Source organism: Petromyzon marinus, chromosome 16 (genome assembly GCF_048934315.1).
Source record: "Petromyzon marinus isolate PM22_M1 ecotype Great Lakes invasive population chromosome 16, UKy_Petmar_22M1.pri1.0, whole genome shotgun sequence".
Lineage (NCBI taxonomy): Eukaryota > Metazoa > Chordata > Hyperoartia > Petromyzontiformes > Petromyzontidae > Petromyzon > Petromyzon marinus.
In genome coordinates this window covers 264,139-285,945 of record NC_133682.1, presented here as the reverse complement: position 1 = coordinate 285,945, position 21,807 = coordinate 264,139, and the positions used below count along the sequence as shown (strand labels likewise).

General features: G+C 54.6%; 1 protein-coding gene across 6 annotated transcripts; it reads left to right on the top strand.

Annotated features, from left to right (window-relative positions):
- The first annotated feature begins 627 nt into the window (after positions 1-627).
- PRELID2 (PRELI domain containing 2) lies at positions 628-21,508 on the top strand. 6 transcript variants are annotated; one of them, XM_032955663.2, is made up of 6 exons: positions 628-924; positions 2,026-2,083; positions 6,537-6,610; positions 10,728-10,888; positions 17,115-17,220; positions 20,308-21,508. In XM_032955663.2, the coding sequence occupies exons 1-6, from the start codon at positions 850-852 to the stop codon at positions 20,362-20,364; spliced, it is 531 nt and encodes a 176-aa protein (XP_032811554.1). In that variant the 5' UTR covers positions 628-849; the 3' UTR covers positions 20,365-21,508. The 6 variants fall into 6 exon arrangements, with proteins under 6 accessions (XP_032811554.1, XP_032811553.1, XP_032811560.2 ...); XM_032955662.2 differs by having other exon boundaries at positions 629-924; positions 6,534-6,610; XM_032955669.2 differs by lacking the exon at positions 628-924 and adding an exon at positions 1,307-1,441.
- The last annotated feature ends 299 nt before the right edge of the window (positions 21,509-21,807 follow it).

Below are 21,807 nucleotides of genomic sequence, written 5' to 3'. Positions count from 1 at the left end.
CTAATTTTGATAAATTTTCATTATTAACTATTTGATTATTTAAATTTACTAAGGTCACGTTTTCTTTTTTCCATGAAGGAGCATTTTGGTTCTCCATCGGAGAATGGAGAAGCATAAATTTAGTTATTCAACATTTAGATTTTAATGATTCTACCAGGGCTTTCCATTCTGTGGAATGAATACGTGATTGTTATAATTGTACTCTACATTTTGCTTTATTCTACTACAAAGTTTCAAGTATTGTTTTATAGTTATAATTACTTTTAATATATAACTATTAAATAATTTCAATATAATATTCTGAACATCTGCAGTTTTAGTTAGATGATGAATATTTTCAAGTTACTTTTATGCTAAATTTCAGCTTTCCAACGTCTTTTTAATACGTGTTTTCGCCTACAACATCAGAGCGCAGGGCCACATTAAATACGCACTACAATGATGATAGTTTAAAGCGATTCGAAGCATGTTTTATTTTCAAAATGGAAATATGGTTTGGGGGGGGGGGCAGAGCTTTGTGACGTCATATTTGAGGGGGGTCTGACTTTTTGTGACGCCGTGTGACGAGGGGGGGGGTCAAAAATCGTCCAAAATCGCGTGACGTTATTTATGGATCGCCCCTAAGGGGATGTGATATGTTGGCAACAATCGCACGTGGACCTTGCACGCTTCTGTCTCTCGGCCCAGTAACCCCCTCCCCCGACTGCAGCTGTAGAGCGCCTCTAGCGGCCGTGCTGGAGGGCCACGCTTCGCGCCGACTTTGTGTCGCGAGAGGGCCCTGGGAGAGAGGGAGAGGAGGCCGGCGAGAGAGAAAAGAGAGCAGAGGAGGAGGAAGCGTGACGCAGGACCATGGTGGTCACGGTGGACATTAGGCGAACCTACAAGTACCCCTTCGAAAAGGTCGTGGATGTTTATCTCAACAAGGTGCGTGGGGTGGGGGGGGAGTGAATGGGAGGCCCTGGCCCCTCGTGCTATCCCCGACGGGTTCCGGGGTCCCTGCAGCAGGGTCCCGGGACTTTGGGTTCCCCTTGGGCCCGGGACCGCAGGGGGGGATCGCGGCCTGTGCTGCCTCCATCTCTAAACTTTCGGAGGAACGACACTCTCTACTCGTGCTCCTCGCAGAGAGACTCCCCGCGTCTCCCCGCCGAGACGCGGCTGCGGAGACCCTCGGCCGAGAAAGACTCCGCGCCTCTGGGCGCCGGGGCCATCCTTGGCCGCGCCGGGCAGAGACGCGGAGCTCGGCAGAGGGCGCAGTGAGACGGCGCGGGGAACGGGGTGGGAGAAGAGGGGAGACGGAGAGGAGAAGAGGGGGTATTTAGACAATGGGAGAGAGCAAACACGGGGAGGCATGGGAGGAGGAATGGTGAAGAATGAGGAAGTGGGAGACGCGGGGAGACGAGGTCACGTGTGTGACCATTCCCCCCCACGCCGCTCTCTGCAGGTTGCTTCACGAACCCACAGCAGGCACATGCATGGGAGGAGGGTGGAACACTCAAGAGCTCCACACAGATGGAAATGGATTAAAACCAAATACTGCTGCACTGCTGCCACGCAGCACAAGGCCGCAACATCTGCTATTGGCAGCCATCAATCCTGCTTTCGACTGAGACTGGTGTACGACAGTGACATTGTGTCTCCGTACTTGATACGTGTTGCCAAGAAAGCGGTGGCGATTCATAATGTCCGTGCCTAGGCTGTAAGGGCCTTGCAAGAACGCAGGGGAGGCCAGTGGCCATTTCCTTCCCACGTCCAGCACACCACATCCTCCTGTATTGCTCTCGCTGGCTGCGAGTCCGTGAGAGCTGCATGCACAGTTCCATGGAAACGTGGCAATTGGTCCACTTTCTGTACTGCCTTCTGGCGAGCCAGGGTATATGGCTCCTCGTCACTCACGGGTTTACAGGCGTGCAACACCGGTATTGACCTTAAACCGATGCTGGTGAAATGACAGCATCGACACGCGTCCCATGAACGTCTAGCATGTCCCCTCTGATGGCCCTGACTTCCCCGTGCTCTTGTTCACAGTACCCGACCCCCAAGGAGAAGATGGTCATCGGCATCAAGACGGTGGAGGAGCGCCAAGGTGAGCCGAGCTCCTGCCACGTGGAAAAGAAAGATGCCCTGTGTAGCATCAGTGATGCAGAGTTAGACAAACGGTGGACCGGATTTGTCATCGGCACGCTATAGTCACCAACGCTCGGTGCTGCAAGGTGTGTCTTTGGGAACCGTGTTGTGCGGAGTGCCCAAGTCCACCCTATGGGGCCCATGAGCTCGCTCGCGTGAACGGCGAGGGCGCCCCATCGCGAGAGAATGGCGCAGATTCACAGCGCACTGCGGGATGCAGCGGCGGCACCGCGAGAGTCAACCCCGCCCCGCCCTCTCTCCGTCTCCGCCGCCGCCGCCGGCGAGCTCCGCGTGCGCCTGATGCGAGTGGACATGCTCCGCCGGCCTTCTCGCCCCTGTTGGGCAGCACCGGCACTGCCACGCAGGGGGGCCCTGACGCCTGTCAGCCGCGCTTAACGCAGCGTTGGGGGTGGTGATTGGCCTGCTGCTGCTGCGAGGGGCACGATGTTTCACTGTTTCAATCCGCGCGGCCACCCAGGTTAACGCTACTGTGCGTGTTAGTCGTAAAATACTCCGCTACACGCGGTCGGTTTCACTCACGGTTCCCGTTGGGTATCACGTGATGCAATTTGAAGATGAGTAGGCTACTGTGAGCCAGATGTCTGGGGAGGCTGGTGGGACTGGTGGACTGGGAGGCGAGGATTTGGCAACACGTGGACCGGCCGGCTAGCCACCAGAGGGCCTGACTCTCGCAGGCCCTCAATGCGAGCCCGGCTCGCACGAGGGCCCCACCGCCCCACCCCCCCCCTGGCTTGCCGTCCCTCGGCTGGTTGCTAGGCGACCGTCAGAAAAGATTTGAAGTGGTAATGACCGTGATGAATCCACGGATAAACATTTTAATTTCGTTGCGAATGGCATGGCTGAATGCATACGCACACTGTGTATGAAAGAGTGTCTGTGTGTGTTAGGGGAGCAGAAGTGGAGCGGTTAGTGTACTGCGCTACGAACCCGGCGACCCGAGTTCGATTCCTGCTCACGGCTAATATCACTGACGATTTTCTGAAACGGTCCTGGGCCCCCCCTAAGTCGACCCAGCCTCAAATGAGTACCTGATGCGATGTGTAAACATCGCCATTCGGGAGACAAAGGTGGCCGGGCTTAGTGCTGGCCACCCACCCCCCCGTGTGCCGTACTGGCCTTCATAGGTGTTCGCTTACAGCACTTGCCCCAAAAATATGTTAAGGCTTTCCGGGCGATCTTTGTGTGTATGTGAGTGTATCTCTGTGTGTAATGCAAGCGACCCAGTGACCCCATCATGTCGCTGTGGGAAGAGGAGCGCATCATTTGCTGATCTGTTTTGTTATTTGCATTCCCCCCCCCCCCCAACGCCGCTCGTGATTATTCTGTGTCTTGTATAATTTTGCATCAAACTTGGGCCCCCCTCTAATAGAGGGGGTCTTGCCTATAACACATCTTGCAGCTCACCAGCATTCATTCACGCGAGCCTGACTCTGTTGATGAAACCGGTCCAGGGTTTTGCTCCTATTGAACCAAATGCTGCTGAAGAAATTCACTCCCGTCAGGTGGCCCATGCGGCCAATTGGGCAGGGTCCTCGCCAGGTTGAGGCGAGGGGCATGGCCGTGGGTGGCAGGGTGGCACCTGGCAGTGCCACGGTCCCCGCTGCCTGGGAGTGATTGAGAGCCACGTGTGCCTTTGTCAGGTGTTAATCCGTGCCTGACAGATGGCTCCTGCGGGCACTGCCAACGTCCGTGCCAGACGAGCAGCTGTGAGCGGCGCGGCCGCACCTGTGGCCCGCACCCTAGTCTCCGTAATCACAACATCCGTGACTCGATTGTCCTGAATTTTGCCGTCTTCAATGTCGAGCAATGGCTCAATGAGTCAGCGAGTTCCGCTGCTCACCTGAGTCATATTGTTGCATCGGTGCTCATCTCCTGCTGACATCACTGCAGAGTCAGTGGTGAAAAGTACGCATTCCTGTAATGGGGGCGAATCTATCCATAGAACAACCGCTGTTAATTTCTCCACAACTGGGTCCCAATTTTATCGAACCCAGAGGAACAATGGGCCGAGTCAACCCCCCGCCAGGATTTTAAGTGGTAACCTTTCGATTGCGAGCCGCTTGCACCACCGGTGAGCCCCGGCCATAGCACCGATCACTGCTACTGCTGCTGCACAGAGAACACTGTTGACTGAAGCTGGAACCCTGCTCCTGGCACATCTAGGGTGCAGCACCCATTTGCCACCTCATGCACCTGGTAGTGAATAAGCAGTCAGGGCGAGTTATGATCCAGCACTCCTAATTACGTTCACTCCCTCACGAGTTGTCACTCACCTCCTTATCTCTCTTCTATCGCTAATACTACCATGGTTACTGTTCCCGTGAACTTCACGCTGCAACTTTTCACCGGGGCGGTGATGCCACCCAGCGGTCGCACGCTTCCCATGCATTGCAGAGGTTCACGGTTTTAATGGGGCAGGCCGCCCTGGTTAATACTGCGGTGAGTGTATTAACTGAAACACTACTACCATGCCGTCTGCTCCGCTCACAGTGGTGGATGCTTCAAGATTTCGGGACGGTTTTCTAAAAAAATCGGCCGTTATGAGCCGGCATCATGATCCAAATTGTTTAAATTACGAGTGACACAATTAAGATCACAGACAGCAGCAGCAACACCGCCCCCCTGCTGTGACACCACCGCAGGCTGTGCCTGTGAGACAGCGGCGCCTCCTTGTGACAATTGCTCAAGATTATTTTGCAGGAGGGCTTTGCCAAGGGAGTGATGTTACTGCTATGTGTGGCCAATACCATTTCTACGGTGTGTGTGGTTGTTTAGCTATGGGAGGAAACAAGGGATCCCAGATGAATCCCATGCAGAACAGTGGGAAAACATTCAAACTCCGCTCACATACACACTCTCGCACTACACCAAAGGAGCAAACATACAAAATCTCCACAGAAAGGAGACCAAGCCGGGAATCAAACTCAGGGGCTTCTTGCTTGAGGCCACGAGTGTTACGACTGTGCTGCCGCTCATCAGATCAGTGGCAGCTGTGACGGCGCCACGTACCGTGTGCCTTCTCATCGTCCAGGCAGGATTCCCCTGAATGCACCCGCTCCCTCAATCCCCGTTCCTCACTGCCAGGTTCCCTCCCGCTCCTTGCTCACCGCTCCCCACTTCCGGGCTCCCCCGTCCCCCACTCCCCGGTCCCTGTGGGCCCCTGTGCTGCTGCGGTATTTTTAGGCCTCGTGAGCTCGCGAGGGCCCTGGAGCCGCGTGTGATCGACCGCGCGCCGCGTTGCTCGGCAGCGCCGGTGCCGACAAGCGTGAATGCTGCGCTTATTGATCCCACGCGTCGTGCTGATGAGGCCCTCCCTAGATGCGGGGTTCGCCACCAGCGCCCAGCCGGCGCTGGTGATCTGCGTGGCATGAGTGCTGCACGCCGGCCGTGTTGACTGGCGTCTCACCCACCACGCTTTGTTCAAACACCACCACCACACTGCGGGTCACTACAACACAGTAGTACCTGAACTATCTGTACGGCCAGTGGGAGTGAATTATCCGATAACTCGCTCATGACAAACGGCTATCACTCAACTCATTCATATGTGTGGCCACACATGAATGGGGATCGCGACACCTCGGGTAGTAACAACGAGTCACGGTGCATGGAGAGACCCTGCTTGCTCACCGAGGAGGCCGCGACGTCGAGTGATGTTCCTCGTGCGACGCTCATGTGGAGCGGACGAAGCAATGTCGTGGCCCTGTCGATGAGACGCTGAATGTCGAAACCGGTCCATCGTTTGTGTTTAACTGGCACCGCTGGGCCGAGCAGAAAGGTGCATGTGGAGTGATAGATATGGGACGAGGTGACAAGCGTTCCACTGTATTTGTTCTTCACAGCGACGCACGCGAGCGTTTGGTGTTGAGCGACAACGAAGATGGTTCTCTTTCATAGTTTCGTTCTGTTTGTGCACTGGTTTTGATTTCTTTCATAACAAGGTTGCTTTCGCTGTGGTTTCTCATTGCTTCATTTCTGTCGTTGTTCCTCCGCCATTGCTTGAGTCGTTGTGGTGAGCCAGGTCCCTCCTGCGAGTGATCCTCGCCCTGCTCTCTCGAGTTCTCAGTTGGTTCAGCAAAACAAACTATTAGACACACAGCACACGCGTGACGACGACACAGGGACACACAATTTACATGTAATCACCATAGAGTTTGCGCAGTGGATATCAAAGACAAAGATACCTCGTATAGCCTTAACAGACTGTAGGGACAATTGCTGTAAGTGAGCACCTATGAAGGCCGGAATGACCAGCACCACGCCTGGCGGCCTTTGTCTCCCTAGTGGCGATATTTACATACCGCACTAGGTACTTAAAGCTGAGTTGACCTACACACTCACACACACACGTACCCGGGCAGTGTTCTGATTTGCCGTACGTTTCCCAGCAGATGGCTTGACCGGGGTCATTTACCGGCGCAAGATCGCCACCTGTGCCAACGTGCTGCCCCGGTTTCTGCGGCAGGTGAGGGTTTCGTGCGAGCTCAACACTGCTTCACGGCTCATCACAACGTCTTTACACGTGTGTCGTGCCTTCACTCACTGATTCGTCTCATCCACCACGCTGTCGAATCACCACACTGCAGGTCATAACAACACACCCACTCACCACACTGTAGGTCACCTCACTTCTCGCTCTGCTTTTTCCCTGGCACTGCTCCACTTTGGATTTCCCTCACCCATCAATGTCTCTTTTTCCCCCCAAGCTCTTACAAAGATAACACCCTATCCAAATTCAAACAATGCGCTCCACTTATCATTATCCTGTGTGATGCTGGTGCTCTTTGTTGCTGGCCACTTGACGTTTCGGGCCTTTGAGCCGACTGCTCTACCACTGTGATAAAAAAAACGCAAACCGTTTGACTTTCCCAGAAGCGCAAACATCAGCGATCGATGCCCGCGGCGATTCTTCGGCTGGGGTCTTGACCCCTTGTGCGTGGAGGGAAAGAGGCTTCCTGGGGCTGTCAGCGCTGCGGTGTTTTTTACTCGGTCGTTGAGCACGCAGTAGGACCAAATGCCCAAAACGTCAAGCGGCCAGCGACAAACGGCACCGTCCAAGCTAGCACTGGCGGCGGTGACGGTGCTGCCGTTCGCGCGCCGCTCTCCGAGTGCTGTTGGTGGGCAGTGGCCGTGGGCGCTCGGTGCATGGCGATGAAACCCGAGAGAGGGGGCGCGCGCCCAACCTGGAGGCTCTTGCGCCAGGATATAACAAACTTAGTTTTAAAAAAGTTTAACTTGCAGGATAATTCACCTGGATATACCCTTGGGACAGAACATTGCGGTGTCCCAGGGGGTCCCACACAGAGAGAGCGGTGGGCTTGTGGGAGGAAACTGGCGTGCCCGGAGAAAACTATCCCCCACCCTGGCTTAATACTATTCACACCCAGAATGTGTTTCCCCACCACATCCAGGATACCTCTTGCTATCTCTGTGGCTACTAGTGAGATGCCACCTACACCAGACTGCCACCCCCACCACCTGTGCATTCAAAGTTTTGCATGAATGGGTTCACGAACCCATTTTTTGTACTGCCATCTCCTGGCCACCTCGCAGCCCAGTGTGGATTCGGAGTTTCTCAGATCTCTACATTGTCCACCAACCCTCGCGGCCTCCACAGTGTTTGTGTGTTTGGCGTCGCGCTTTGACATGCGTCTGGAGAATGGCGCCAGCGACGGTTGCACACACGCACACACAGTACACATGCAGACAATGGTTGCAACAGACTTAAGGCCCCGATCATTACCCCGCCATCACGCACATCGATTTCTTTAAAGCCTCCGTCTGTATCGACCTGTGGATTGTGGGGGTGGGGGGAGCTCTGGGTTCACCCACTTCTCCACTTCCCCCTCGTCTCAGGCTGCAGGAGGGGATGACTCCTCCTCCCCCCTGGAAGGAGAGATGCGTGTGTGCGCTGTGTGTGCATACATATGCACATGTACACACTAGCACTGCACTGACCTGCACTCAAACATACCGATGCACGCATGCAATATAAATACGGACACACCCACACGGCCCAACCCTTAATGACTTGCACAAAGACAGCTCCTCGCTATCGCCTTAACGGCCTGTTGGAGCCACTGCTGTTAGCGAGCACCTATCCAGGCTGGCACGGCACACGAGGGGGTGGGTGGCCCGCACCATGCCTGGCTGGCTTTATCTCCCCAGTAAATATGTTTACACATTGCACCAGGTACTCATTTGAGGCCGAGTCGACTTCGGGGAGGCCCAGGACGGGTTCAGATAATATAATCACCACCGTTGTTGGCTGTGACCGGGAATCGATCTCGGGTCGCCGGGTTCGTAGTGCAACATGTTAACTGCTACACTACCGCTCCCCACACCGACACACTGACACACATACATACAAAGACAAAGATAAAGATCCCCCATATAGCCTTAACAGACTGTAGGGGCAAGTGCTGTTAGCGAGCACCTATGAAGGCCGGAACGGTACACGAGGGGGTGGGTGGCCAACACCACGCCCGACCGCCTTTGTCTCCCTAGTGGCGATGTTTACACACCGCGCCAGGTACTCATTTGAGGCTGAGTCGACCTAGGGGAGGCCCGGGACCGGTTCAGATAATCGTCACTGGTGTTGGCCGTGAGCGGGAATCGAACCTGGGTCGCCAGGTTCATAGCGCAGCGCGCTAACCGCTACACCACCGCTCCACACACATACATACACACATACATACACACACGAGCAGTAACACACTTCCAATCTGCCCCAGCCCTTAGTGATGCACATGCACGCACGCGTGCCAGAATCAAATTCAGCAGTTTGTGTAAATTATGCTAACCCCAGCACACCAGTAGGATTGCGCGATGCAAGCTGCGAACACACAGATGTGACGAGGTTTTGGTGAGTGATTGAATGGATGAGGGTGTAGGTGGGTGAGTGTGTTTGTATGTATATATGTATGTTGAACTTCTTTCGCACCGTACGTAGCCAACCGTGCTAATTGAAGGTGTTGGTGATTGAGTGGGTGAGTGACTGAGTGAAAGAGCGGGTGGGTGAGTTGGTGAGTGGGCTAGTGAGTGAGTGGATGGGTACGTGAGTGGATATAACATAATGCAAAGCTATGCCACTCACAAACGGTAGGTGGGCACTACTCCCTTCATGTCTTGGATGTGACCAGCACATTGCATGTACAATGCTCTTAGCCTTGTCGAGACCACCAACTCAAGAAGATGAACATGGCTGTATCATTGTTTAGTTGATCGGCAGGTCGCATGTGGTGGGATAAAGTATGGGTACACCCACCTCTTCAAAAACATCTGGTCAGTATCGAAGCCGAGATAAAATACCCTGTGGAGCTCCCAATAGTGGAGGCCCTTTCACCAGCAGGGGCGTGAGTGAGCATTTGCTGCACTTCGCCTTTACCTTGTAAATGAAAAACGAGGGCACATTAACCACGCGGTGACTGAGGCCAACGTTGTGAGGTTTGTACTTTCTCGCGAGCAAATTCATGCGTTCGTCATTCACATGCCACTGGAATCTTTTCCTGGTTATTAACTTTCGGAACCGGTAACTCGTTACAATACCGGTTACTGGTTAAGAACACTAGTTCCTGATTCATGATTGCCGTTTGGGTTCTGCCACATAGTGACCTGACCAAATCTGTACCACGAGGAACCCTCCACAACCAGACACGGCTACACATTATCTCGTGGTGTGCCCACGACGGCTCGCGGTGGCCCACGTTAAAACTGTTTTTGTGTTTCGTTTGTTCATCCCCCCGCACCTCCGATTAGCTCACTTTGCTACGTACGGTGCCAAAGAAGTTCAACATACGTACATACACAGGCGGTGGCCCACGGTGGCCACTGGTAGGACGTGTGGGCGGTGCGTGGTAGCTGCGTTAGCCGCTCGCATAGCGCGCGCCTCGCAGGCCGAAGTGGGACGCGCCCCTATTATGCACGCGGCAGCAGCATTAAATATTCAGCATTTCTATCGGTGCCTTCCGCCACACACATTGGTCGGTTAACTCATAACACCTTGCTCTGTCCCATGATCTCCTGCCAGCAGTGAGCTTTCCACACTTCACCCGATTTACTAAAAGTGCACCTAGCCTGGCACAAAGCACTGTGGCGGTTAGTCACTGCGTTAGGAACCCGGCGACCTGAATTTAATTCCTGTCAATTTGTGGCGAGTGACGGCTGTTATGTGTGAATGCATCGGTGCTCGCTACCAGCTCCTGCATCAGCTGCCCGTGTCGGCTACATGATGGGATATGCGCATGTTGTGTGATCCTGTGTGGCTCTGTGTGTCTGTGTGGAGTGCGGTAGTGCAGTAGTTAACGCACTGCACTACTAACCCAGTGAACCGAGTTTGATTTCCGCTCCCAGTCAAGATCGGTGGAGATTATCTGAACCGATCCTGGGTCTCCCATAGGTTGGTTCAGCCTTAAATGAGTACCTGCTGCGGTGTACAAAACATCTGCACTGAGGAGACAAAGGCGGGCGGGACATGGTGGTAACCGCACCACCCTCTCGTGCGCCGTACCAGCGCTCGCTAGCAAGACTTGCCCCACCAGTCTGTCTAGCTACATGGGTGATCTTTGTGTACGCATGTGCAGCTGGGTGCGCTGCAAGTGGACAACGTGCGTCTGGAGGAGGAGTCATGGCTGGACGTGCAGAGGAGAGTGCTGGACGTGCAAAGCCGCTGCCTCACCTGGACACACCTGGCCACCATGCACGAGCAAGCGACGCTGCACCCGAGCCCACGCAACCCCACCTGGTACGGCATCCTGCACCCGGACCCCGGACCCTGTACCTGCACCCTGCACCATACAGCAGAACCCAACACCGACACCGACCACCATTACCCAGCGCACAGCAGCAACACCCAGCACCCTCGGGGAGGGGAGTAGGTGGCGGTGGATGCCGTGGGTTTTCTTGTCTCCGCTCACGGGAAGTCAATTCAGACCTGAGAGAGGGATGGGAGGGATGAGAGGGATGTGTAAATGTGCACCACTTTGGACCAAATGAATAACAATTTAAAATATGTATGCAGCGTTAATAAATGTATTGGGGCATCAAAATGAACAGAGCGAGGCCGCTCGACGCGCGGAGATGCACCGCGGCATGACGGGCCAGCGCAGACGCAGCTCCTGAGTGATCCGAGCTGACGTCTCCCAACCTGCCGGGCATGAAAAGGGGGGTCGGAGTCGGGGGCGAGCATGGGATGGGGAGGGGTGGGTGTTCGTGGGGGTGACCGTGGACATGGCTGTGACGCAGGATTTTTTTAGATATCATTTAACCAGGAAATCCACACCGAGTCTCAAGAAATGTTTTCAGGAGGATCCTGCTACATTGTGATATTTTTCCAACATCAATGACGTTGTGTGTGTGTGTTTAACTGTGGGAGGAACCAGAGGAAACCCATGTGAAGGACAGCTGTGTGCAGGGCAGTGCATGTGAGCACTCGTGATGTCTGTGAGCTGAATCTCCACGGGGGGCCAGCCCCTCTCGACCCCCCTCCCCGTTAGCCCCCCTCCCCGTTGGCCCCCCTCCCCGTTGGCCCCCCTCCCCACGGTCTCCTTACCTGCAAGCAATTGCGCAAGCTCCTAAATATAGCCTTGTGTCCCGTGGGAATTGGCCCAGTTCAGTCAAGATGCCACCACCACCGCCAACAAAGACAGATCCCCCATATATCCTTAACAGACTGTTAAGGCAAGTGCTGTTAGCGAGCACCTATGAAGGTTGGCATGGCACATTAAGGGTGGGTGTCCAGCACCATGCCCGGCCACCTTTGTCTCCCCAGTGGCGATGCGTACATATCGCACCAGGTACTCATTTGAGGCTGAGTCGACCTAGGAGAGACCCAGGACCGATTCAAATAATCGTCACTGGTGTTGGCCGTGGGCGGATATCGAACCCGGGTCACTGGGTTCGTAGTGCAGTGCATTAACCGCTGTGTTACCACTCCCCATGAGAAATCCATAGTCACTGCGCTAGAATCGGAATTTAAATTCAGCCGCGTCTGTCCTGCAAATGATTCCACACCAAGCACCCCACATTCAATATGCCTCTTGCTAAGGCTGTGGCTGCTCCTGGTAGTCACCAACTCCGGGCTACTAGTCCGGGTCACGTTTACACCACTTGCCGTCGAGGGATGCCGAGCCGCGCGTGATGTAAGCCGACAACGCACCCATGAGTCCTCCAAGACAATCCCACCACGCCCCCACCACGCCCCCACCACGCCCCCACCACGCCCCCACCACGCCCACACCACGCCCCCACCACGCCCACACCACGCCCGCACCACGCCCCCACCATGGTCGCACCACGGTCCCACCATGGTCGCACCACGATCCCACATAAATTTATCCTGCACGGTATCCATGCCGCAGGACGTGTGGCCGCTTAGGCGTGTAGCCGCTTAGGCCTCGGTCGATGATGACGCTCATGGCGTTATACCCACATGGGTGATCGAACACGTGGGGGGTGCAGGGTGGTTGTGCGGTGGTGACACTTGTGCCTCACAACAAGAAGAACCAGGGTTCGTTTCCCAACTCTGTGTGGAATCTGTATATCCTCCCTCTGTTTTGCACGGACCTCCTTCAGGTTCTCAAGTTTCCTCCTATAGCTAAACCCACACTCACAGACACAGTGTAACTGGTAGTGGCCAAACATTCCCAATTCTGAAAACATTACCTGCACATTACTCGAATGAGAAGCGCATGGCAATATCGGCCCCCGCTATGAAAACTTGGCAGGACCCTCCTTAAAAAGAGGCTCGAGACTCTGCGAGGCTTTCCTGGTTTAACGAGCGTAGTGATAATAAATAATAAATAACAGCGATTAAGGAACGTGGCGTCCCTGCTGCGTCGTGGGGCCATCAATGGGCAGCAGCCACCCCAGTTGCTGCTCAGATTTACTGCTCCGCGGACGCACCATGAATCTCAGCTGAACGCGCACAATAACCGCACACGCGCGCACTTCATCACCCCGCGACACCGCCGCCATCGGCGAGAGACGGGAGCGCGCGATGGCCCCGCGGGGCTGCTCTGCGACGCACGCCTTAATTAACTCGCGTTGATTAAAATGGAAATTGATTAAACTGGGCACATTGCGAGGTTACGCAATTGTGTGGTGACGTGGCACAACTGTGGCACGCAAAGTGGGTGAGAGGCGTGGTGAGTCAGAGGGCTGGTGAGATTGTGGGTGGCTGAGGTGTTGGGTGAGAGAGGTGATGGGTAAGAAGAGAGGTGGGTGTATAGGGTGGTGGATGAGTGGGCTAGTTGTGGTGTCCCTGCAAGTGATCACAAATTACTGTTTTACTCCGTAAAAAAGTAACTTGCAGCACCACACCTATCACCAACCTCATAGATCCGATTTCTGTCCCCCAAGAAAATAATTTGCAGGTTTGCTGAGCATGTCTCCTTGGACTTGAGGGAGGGAAAACCCTCGGCTGAAACAACATCATGGGGCAAGGTCGGGTTGACCTTGCTGGTGCTGTTGTGCCTCAACTATGGAGGAAGTTGCCACCCCCTGCACGTGGTTGGCGAATGTGCCATCTGTTAAGGAAGTGCGAACGGCGATCCGGAGCTTGAGACCAGGTAAAGCGCCGGGGAGAGAATACCTCTCAAGCAAACTGCTTATGGAGGTTTGACATTTGTGTGCAGACTGCCCTTTGTGATATCATTACACAGGACGGGTTCCGCAGGATTGGAAGGATGCCCTGGTGGTCCCAATTACAAAAAAAAAATGGGGATCACACTGATTGCAACACCTGCTCTTGTGTGATTCTGGGAAAAGTCCTGGCAGGGTTTATTCAACAATGCTGAGGGAGAGGCTTGCAGAGCCCCAATCACACTGGCAGCCAGTGTGATTGGATCATTGGGGTTTATTAGTAATAAATCGGCATTTTGTGACCCCCACTGCCACTGTGTGCCAGGGACTCTGAGATGATAGGACAATAGTCTGAGTCCATAATTGGCAATAAGTAACGGCAAAGCAGTTATAAGTGACTCAGAGAATTATGCGCAGTTGCGTATACAGTACACAACTTCCCTGAAGGCATTCACCTTCAGCGAGCGCGATGCCGATTACACACGGTTCGAATTTTACCCTCGATCGATGGCTGCGCAATCGCCGCACACGCTTCAAATAAAAAGCAAGGGACAAGTCCTTACTTACTAACAACTCCTATCATTTTTCATTGCTGGAGGGGTTGCCACCCCTACCTGAAAATCCTGGCTGCGCCATTGCCCAATCAGATTTCAGATCAGGGCGGTTCTGCACGTATGCCATTTTCCCTGTACGTCCACAAGAGCAGAGGTGTAGGAAATTTCAAAAAGACCTACATCTCTACTTTATTGCCCTGGTCAAGGCCTATGATACCATCAACAGGCCAGGGTCCTGGGTTATTTTTCATGATTTCGGAGTTCCAGACCCTATGCTTACAATTAGTAGGGGCCTTCATGATGGTGGGCAGGCCTGGATATTAAGCTGCCTGGCCGGGAGTCAGAGCCATTACCTGTTCACTTCAGGGTGCGACAGGGATGTCCTCTCGCACTACACTAACATCTTCTTCGACCACGTAGCTCGAGAAGCTTTTCATGGCTGTACCGGTGGCTGTACTGGTGTAATTTCCATCTGGTACAGATACAATGGGAGGCTGATCAATGCTCAGGTGCGGTCAAGGGATGGTCAACCATGTTATGTACTGTATGTGGATGATTTGGTGATTTTATATCATCGAATGCTCCTCTCCCACTCCCCATTAGTGATAAGGCAGTTGTGGAAAGAGTGTGCTTATGAACAGCTCCGAATCAGTCGAGCAGCCTTCTCTTTTCATCAGCTGAATACCTCTATGTGGAAGCTACCTGGTCTATCGCTTCATATGAAGCTCTACATCTTGGCCACAGTTATGATCTCCCTTCTCTTTGCTTGCAAAAGTAGAGCCCTCCAAACTAACATCTTCTCCGGTTAGAAACATTTAGGTTGGCCAGCCTACTATCCATCTTAGCTTTAACCAGATTGGATTGTGAGGATCTCACAAATCCTTGAGTGGGCAGGTGTGTGAGTGAGCTGTTGGGTGAGTGGCCTGATTCATGGGCTGCTGAGTTGGAGAGTAAGGCTGTTGAGTTGGTGAGTGAGCTGTTGTGTGAGTGGGCTGGTGAGTGAGTGGGCTGGTGGGTGAGTGGGCTGGTGGGTGAGTGGGCTGGTGGGTGAGTGGGCTGGTGGGTGAGTGGGCTGGTGGGTGAGTGGGCTGGTGGGTGAGTGGGCTGGTGGGTGAGTGGGCTGGTGGGTGAGTGGGCTGGTGGGTGAGCGGGAAGCCCAGTGGCCTGGGAGCCCAGGGACTGTTCATTTGATGTTGAATAATGGAAACTGCTGCAGTTTTAATGTGGGGCTCCGTGTGACTGAGCTGAAGGAGCCATATGTATAATGCATCCCACGCTCCTCAGGAAGCAGAATTAGTTTTCTCTTGAAAGTGCTGCTCAAGGCAATGGGGGTTTCAATGAGCCGTGCGCAGATGGGAGGTCTTACACCCAGGAGGGAGGGAGGCAGCTCCTATACAGACACGCCCTGCATGAGCCGCTGTAATGAGAGTGAGCTGTGTGATCGGGCCGCCCTCCTTTGCGCCGGGCATCTCGGAGTGCTCGGCACGCGATAAGTTACCTGCGTCGCATCTCCTCTCAATGCATTTAACGGGGCACCCCCTGTGTCAGCTGTCTCTGTGCGGCGCAAAAGGTGGCTCAGCACCTGGCCTGCGAGTGGGCATGAGTCTGCCGGTTGTGAGTGATGATTGCTGCTGTGTGCAGTCCCAATTGAGTAACGGCCTCATTTTCTCAAATGACTGTGAAAAAGATGGCACGTAGTGGCGAACGCACCACCGCTGGGCCGTGTTCTGTCCTATTGACTAAAATTCGGCTTCTTTACGGTTAGGTGACTCTGTGCATGTTGGGGTTATGTTAGGGCCATTCCCCGCTACAGCGCGATACAGGGTGATGCACTGCTAGCGGCAGGTCTCCGCGTGTGACTCTCTTGATTGCACGATGAATCCATGGCACGATGACTGCGTCTCGCGATCGTGCACCTGGGACGTGATTGGGACGAAAGAGCAAGGAGTCTGTGTCAGGAAGAAAGGTACTCGTCTCGTTTCGCGTTGAGTGGCACCCAACCACCGCGCCTTTGGCCCGGCCGTAACGGACGTCCTCTCTGCGCTCTGATAGCGCGCACATTTGGTTTGGCTGGGTTTAGCCGTGCGGGGACTGGGGAGAACATACTAACTGCATACACAGAGGTACCAGAGTCAGGAATCATGACCAAGCCTTTCTCGTTGTGGGGCACGAGTGCTGCCGCTGCTGTGCCCTGCTGCCCGATAACATCTGAGGGTTATGCAGCTGCCCGCTATGAGCAGTGGGACGATGGCCTGGGGCAGCAGCAAGTGGCGTAGTCTGCGTAGCTCGTTAGGACGTCGTTAAGCGCAGATTGTTAGAGCCGTGTTCAGCAAGTGCAGGCTTCCCCCACGGGGCCTGGACCGGGAGCAGCTGCCCCGGCAAAGACTGCGTCATTATCATCGTCATCGTCGTCATCATCATCGGAGGCGGCTGGAAGAGCGAGGCTCCCTCGCCTCACGCCCCTCCTCTCGACGTACCTTGAGTGATTATTTTTTCTGCACAACTCTTAAGGGTGTGTGCGCATGTGGCGAACTGGTTAGCGCACTGCACTACGAACGCAGACAACCCAAGTTAAATTCCCGCTCATGGCCAACATCCATGACGAATATCTGAACCGAATGGGCCTCCCCTATGTCGACTCAGCCTCAAATTAGTGTTTGGCTGGTTGGGGTGTATGCACATCAGCACTGCTGAGACAAAGGCCCCGGGCATGGTGTTGACCACGCTACTTTCATGTGAGCCGTGCCGGTCTTTATTGGTGCTCGCTCGCATCACTTCCTCATCACTGTGCGGTGGCTACAGTGGGGGGCACCTTTGTCTTGTTTGTGTGTGCAGGACGGAGTTTGTACAGCACGGCACGGTGGCGGTGACCGGCCTGGGCTCACTGGGGCGACTTGTGGAGATGTTCGCTCACACATTCCTGAGCCAGGGCGCCAAGCGGGTCAGTGAGCGCATGTGTGTGTGTAAGTGTGAGTCTGTGTGGACGTTCTAAAGATTTGACGGTAGTGGTGGTGGCGGTGGTGACGTCCCCACCATGTAGTGGTGAATAGCGGTTGTTGTTGGTGGTGGCGGTGGTGGTCGTGGTGGTGACAGCACCACACACTCGCGGTTATCACCGCTTATGCATGACGCTCCGTTCGGCTCTGCCGCGTTAAATCGCCTTCGCTGTTATCCTCGCTGCAGAGAGAAAGGGGGATGCGGAGAGGGGGGGGACGCTAACGTGGAACGTGCGCTTCGGCGACACTTCCCATTGTTTCTGGATGAATGGGGTCGACTGTGGAAGGACAAAGACAAAGGTCCCTCGTGTAACCCAGACAGGCTTTTGGGACAAATCTCGTTAGCGAGCGCCTATGAAAGCCGGCAGGCCGTTCAAATTGGTGGCATGGGTACACACACACGCGGATAGATACACATACACACGTGCACACAGACAGACACACACAAAAACGCACGGACATACACAAGGACACACACGCATGACCATATGCACACGCGCACATACAGACACATCGACATATGCACACACGGACACGCAAACATGCACCGACACGCACAGACACGCGCCGAGTGAGTGGCGGCGCGGCAAATCGGAGCCAGGGCGGCATCCAGAGACGCAGTCGCCGGTGTGCGGCCTCCCCAGAGCCCTGCCCTGGCCCCCAGTGTGAAACAATGAGTGTTGGAGAGTGAGGGGGGGGGCGTTAATGGACGAGCGAGCGCCGTTACCCGGCCATGGCACAAGCAGAGTGGGGGGCAGCACCGATGTGCCACACCCCCGGCCTGCCCCCACTGTGGCCATGTACGGCGGAGCCGCGTGCTGGTGCGTTGACACGTACGGCTGTGTTGCTTCTCACGATCCAGCACGAGTATTAAATTACAGAGTTGTGCATCGAACTAGGACCCACGTCTAACAGATTCCCATAAACATCTTCCCGTTCACCAGCAATGGTTCCAGCACCCCTCACTGCTGATGATAAGCTGATGTTTGAATATTTTGCTTGTATTCTTGGTTCTTTCGGTAAAGTCGCGTTGAAGGGAAACAATAAAATAATAATATATATAAAACAATAAAACATTTGAAAGAAGTGGCGGTTTTGTTTCTTGCCGTTGGTTTTTCACACCTGATGATGACTGTTTGCGTTACAGTCGAAACGTCGTGAGAATTTTATTGTTTTATATATATTATTATTTTATTGTTTCCCTTCAACGTGACTTTACTGAAAGAACCAAGAATATGAATCACTGCAGTCACGAAAGCTTTAAATCAAAATTTATTTTGCTTGTGTTGAACCAATGCTGCTGACAAGAGGCACTCCCAGAAGGAAAGCCGTGTGGCTGATGTGATGGCGGTAGGGTATTGTTCTTGTGGAGGGGCGGCGCCTGCTCGTGTATTTTGCTCCCCCACGGGGGCCTTTCACCGCACGGCTTCATCAGCGCGCTGTGTGGGGGCGCCACTTGAAATGGCGGCAGGTGGGTGGGCGTGGGGGTCAGGGTAGGGGGTGGGGGGCGTTTAAACAGCTGACAGATGCTCGCCATTAGCGCGCTTGAGCGAGGCCACGTGGTTGCAGGGAGGCAGCCGACAGTCGAGACTAGCGTGGTGTGAGCACACGCGGCTGGCTTCTCTCTCGTGTGGCCTGTGAAGAGCGATGTAGCCATTTTTTTGCTTTTCTGCACGCGCACACTCGCAAGCATGTGTACAGCACCTACGCTCATGTACGAATGTGCGTGTATCCACACCCTGTGTGAATTCTTTACGCGAATTTCCATGAGCACTAATTGAAGCGACTCTTCCCTTGACTCCCCCGGGGCTCCGCTACCGATACGGGGGTCCGCTCGTCGTGGTAGTGTTTGCTTCGTTACCCGTGGACCCAACACCACCACCACTGCCACCACCACCGTCGCTACTGCCACCAACACTATCACCGCCATCATCACCATCACAGTCACTGCCACCGCCACCACAATTGTTACCGCGATTGTCACCGCCCACATTGACACACGTGCCCGGCAGCGGTAGCAGATCACGGCCGCGCAATGGCACGGCGGGGAAACCTGTGGCTCAGAAGCGACCACAAATTAATTTCACTCGGCTTCATGAGGCTGTGGGTGACTGAGGCTACGGCTGAGCGTGCAGGAGAACGGCACTAATTGGGCCGGCGAGTGCTGGACGGACACTGAGAGACCTTCGGCGCCAATTTACCGTCATTCACAAATTGGCGTCACGCTTGTAGTTGCAGTTTTTCTGTCACCTTAAGAGACCTCTGTCCCACGGGAGGGGGCGCCACTGGCTGGGGGAAAGGGGGTCCCTTGAGGCCCCCTCGAGGGTTGCGTTTCCCGTGTGGGCGGTGCCGCTGCGCGTGTGCGGCGGCCACCGTGGGCTTGGGAGTGGAAGCGATCGCCAGGCCGTCGGGTCCATCCTGTGAGAAAGAGAGAGCGAGCAGACGAGCGGGCGCCCACATAAAAGCAACCGCGTCCCAGAAGTAATGGGTCGCGACACGGCTCGCTCGTCGGGGTGCGATGCGTGCACTGCGCCTGGCACGGCCTTGTCCTGGGCGTCGTGTCGGCTGCGTCGAGGCAGAGATCCGCAACGCGTCGTGCCGTGTTCCGTGGGCGAGCGTGCGAGTCGGTGTGTGCCTCTGTGCGTCATCACAGGCGACCCACAGCACCTGGGTCTGACCTGTGACCTGCCTCTAGTGAGCCTTCCACAATTAACGTGATGGCCTCAAAGCGTACCTAGCCTGGCACAAGCACTACGGTGATGTCCACCATCACTTCTCATGGCGAATGCTGGTTGTTGTGCATGTGCCTGGCCGTGCGATAGCCTTGGAAGCAGTGGCGCAGAGGTTGGTAACCCGAGTTCGATTCCAGCACCGGTAACGAATATCTGAACCGGTCCTGGGTTCTTGGTGTGGTGTGTAATGAACACCAGCACTGGGAGACAAAGGTGGCCGGGCACTGCACTAGCTAACTCACGCTTTTGAGCACAGTGCCGCCCCTCTTAAGGTGCTCTCATTGCTGTGCACGTGTGCAGAGTGTACGCATCATGGACGGCTTGCTGGAGGAGCGCTACGGCTGCCCTGCACCTTGACACCACTGTGCGGCGCACGTGGAGCCACGTGGTACCAGGTGGAGCCAGGTGGAGCCGCGTGGTGCCAGGTGGAACCAGGTGGAGCCAGGTGGAGCCACGTAGTGTGACGTGGTGCCAGGAGGAGCCGCGTGGTTTGACGTGGTGCTAGGTGTAGCCGCGTGGTGCCATGTGATGCCACGTGGTGCCACGTAGTGCCAGGTAGTGCCAGGTGGAGCCAGGTGGAGCCACGTGGTGCCAGGTGGAACCAGGTGGAGCTGCTGCATGGAGCTACGTGGAGCTTGCAGGATATTTCAGTGGAGGCTGCAGCCACACAGTTCCCTGTGTGAGATGCGCTTACAAATCAGCAGGGACACGGACTTGTCGTCAGCCTCCATGCCGCGGGAGCCACCGGGGAGGTTCACACCAAGCTACCGCGGTCTCGTCGATATCCGTTTGAGTGTCGTCATCATTTCAGCGTCGCCACCATTCATGATGTCCTCCTCTGGACATCACCTCGGGGGGCTGGTGTGATCAGCGTCACTCCTGGCCGCCTTTGTCTCCCCAGTGTTAATGTTTCCACACCGTGCACCAGGTACTCGTTTAACGATGAGTCGACCTAGGGGAGGCCCAAGCCCTGTTCAAATTTTCGCTGTTATCGACAGTGAGCAGGAGTCGTACTCGGATGGCTGAGTTTGTAGCGGAGTGCGGTAACCACTACACTATTGGTCCCATCACATACATGAGCACACACACAGGTACACACACACACCACCCACACAAGCAGCATACTGCGCTACGTACACGGCCACCCGAGTTTTAATCCCACTCACAGCCAACATCGGTGACAATTATCTGAACAAATCCTACTCGGCCTCAAAGGAGTACCACGGGTTGTGTAAACATCAGTATGGGGCAAACAAAGACGTGCGCACACACATACAGATATGTACACACACGCGTGCACACAGGAATCCCGGTGCTGTGTGGAGGCGGCTGTGAGGAGCGCCGACGCCGCGTGTTGCTGTGAAGTGCGCAGCACTGCCGCTGTGCACCTTGTGTGTGGGTAGCGACTTCTCAGCGTTGCGCGAGTTGTCTTCATTGCGGGGGATGAGTAATGAAGTGGTCTTTTAAACATGACGAATAAACGCAGTTATTTTATCCAAAACTCATGGGACTGGCTTTGTCACGAACCTGTGCATCCTGACAAACTCGTCCTCCTTAATAGGGTCTCTGAATCGGTGAGTTCTAGATCATTAATCTGAGACCATTAACAATAGTTATACATTACATTTAATTATCAGTCCTAATCGCATTAATCGTGCACCTCGCCATGGCAATGTGGAATTGGGAAATGTTTTGAGCCATGTTCACCTCTTGGCAAAGAGCGGAAATCCACCGCCCCGTCGATCTGCCGGTGAGAATTGATGCGAGTTCAAAAACTTGGCCAGAAATGAACACGAACCA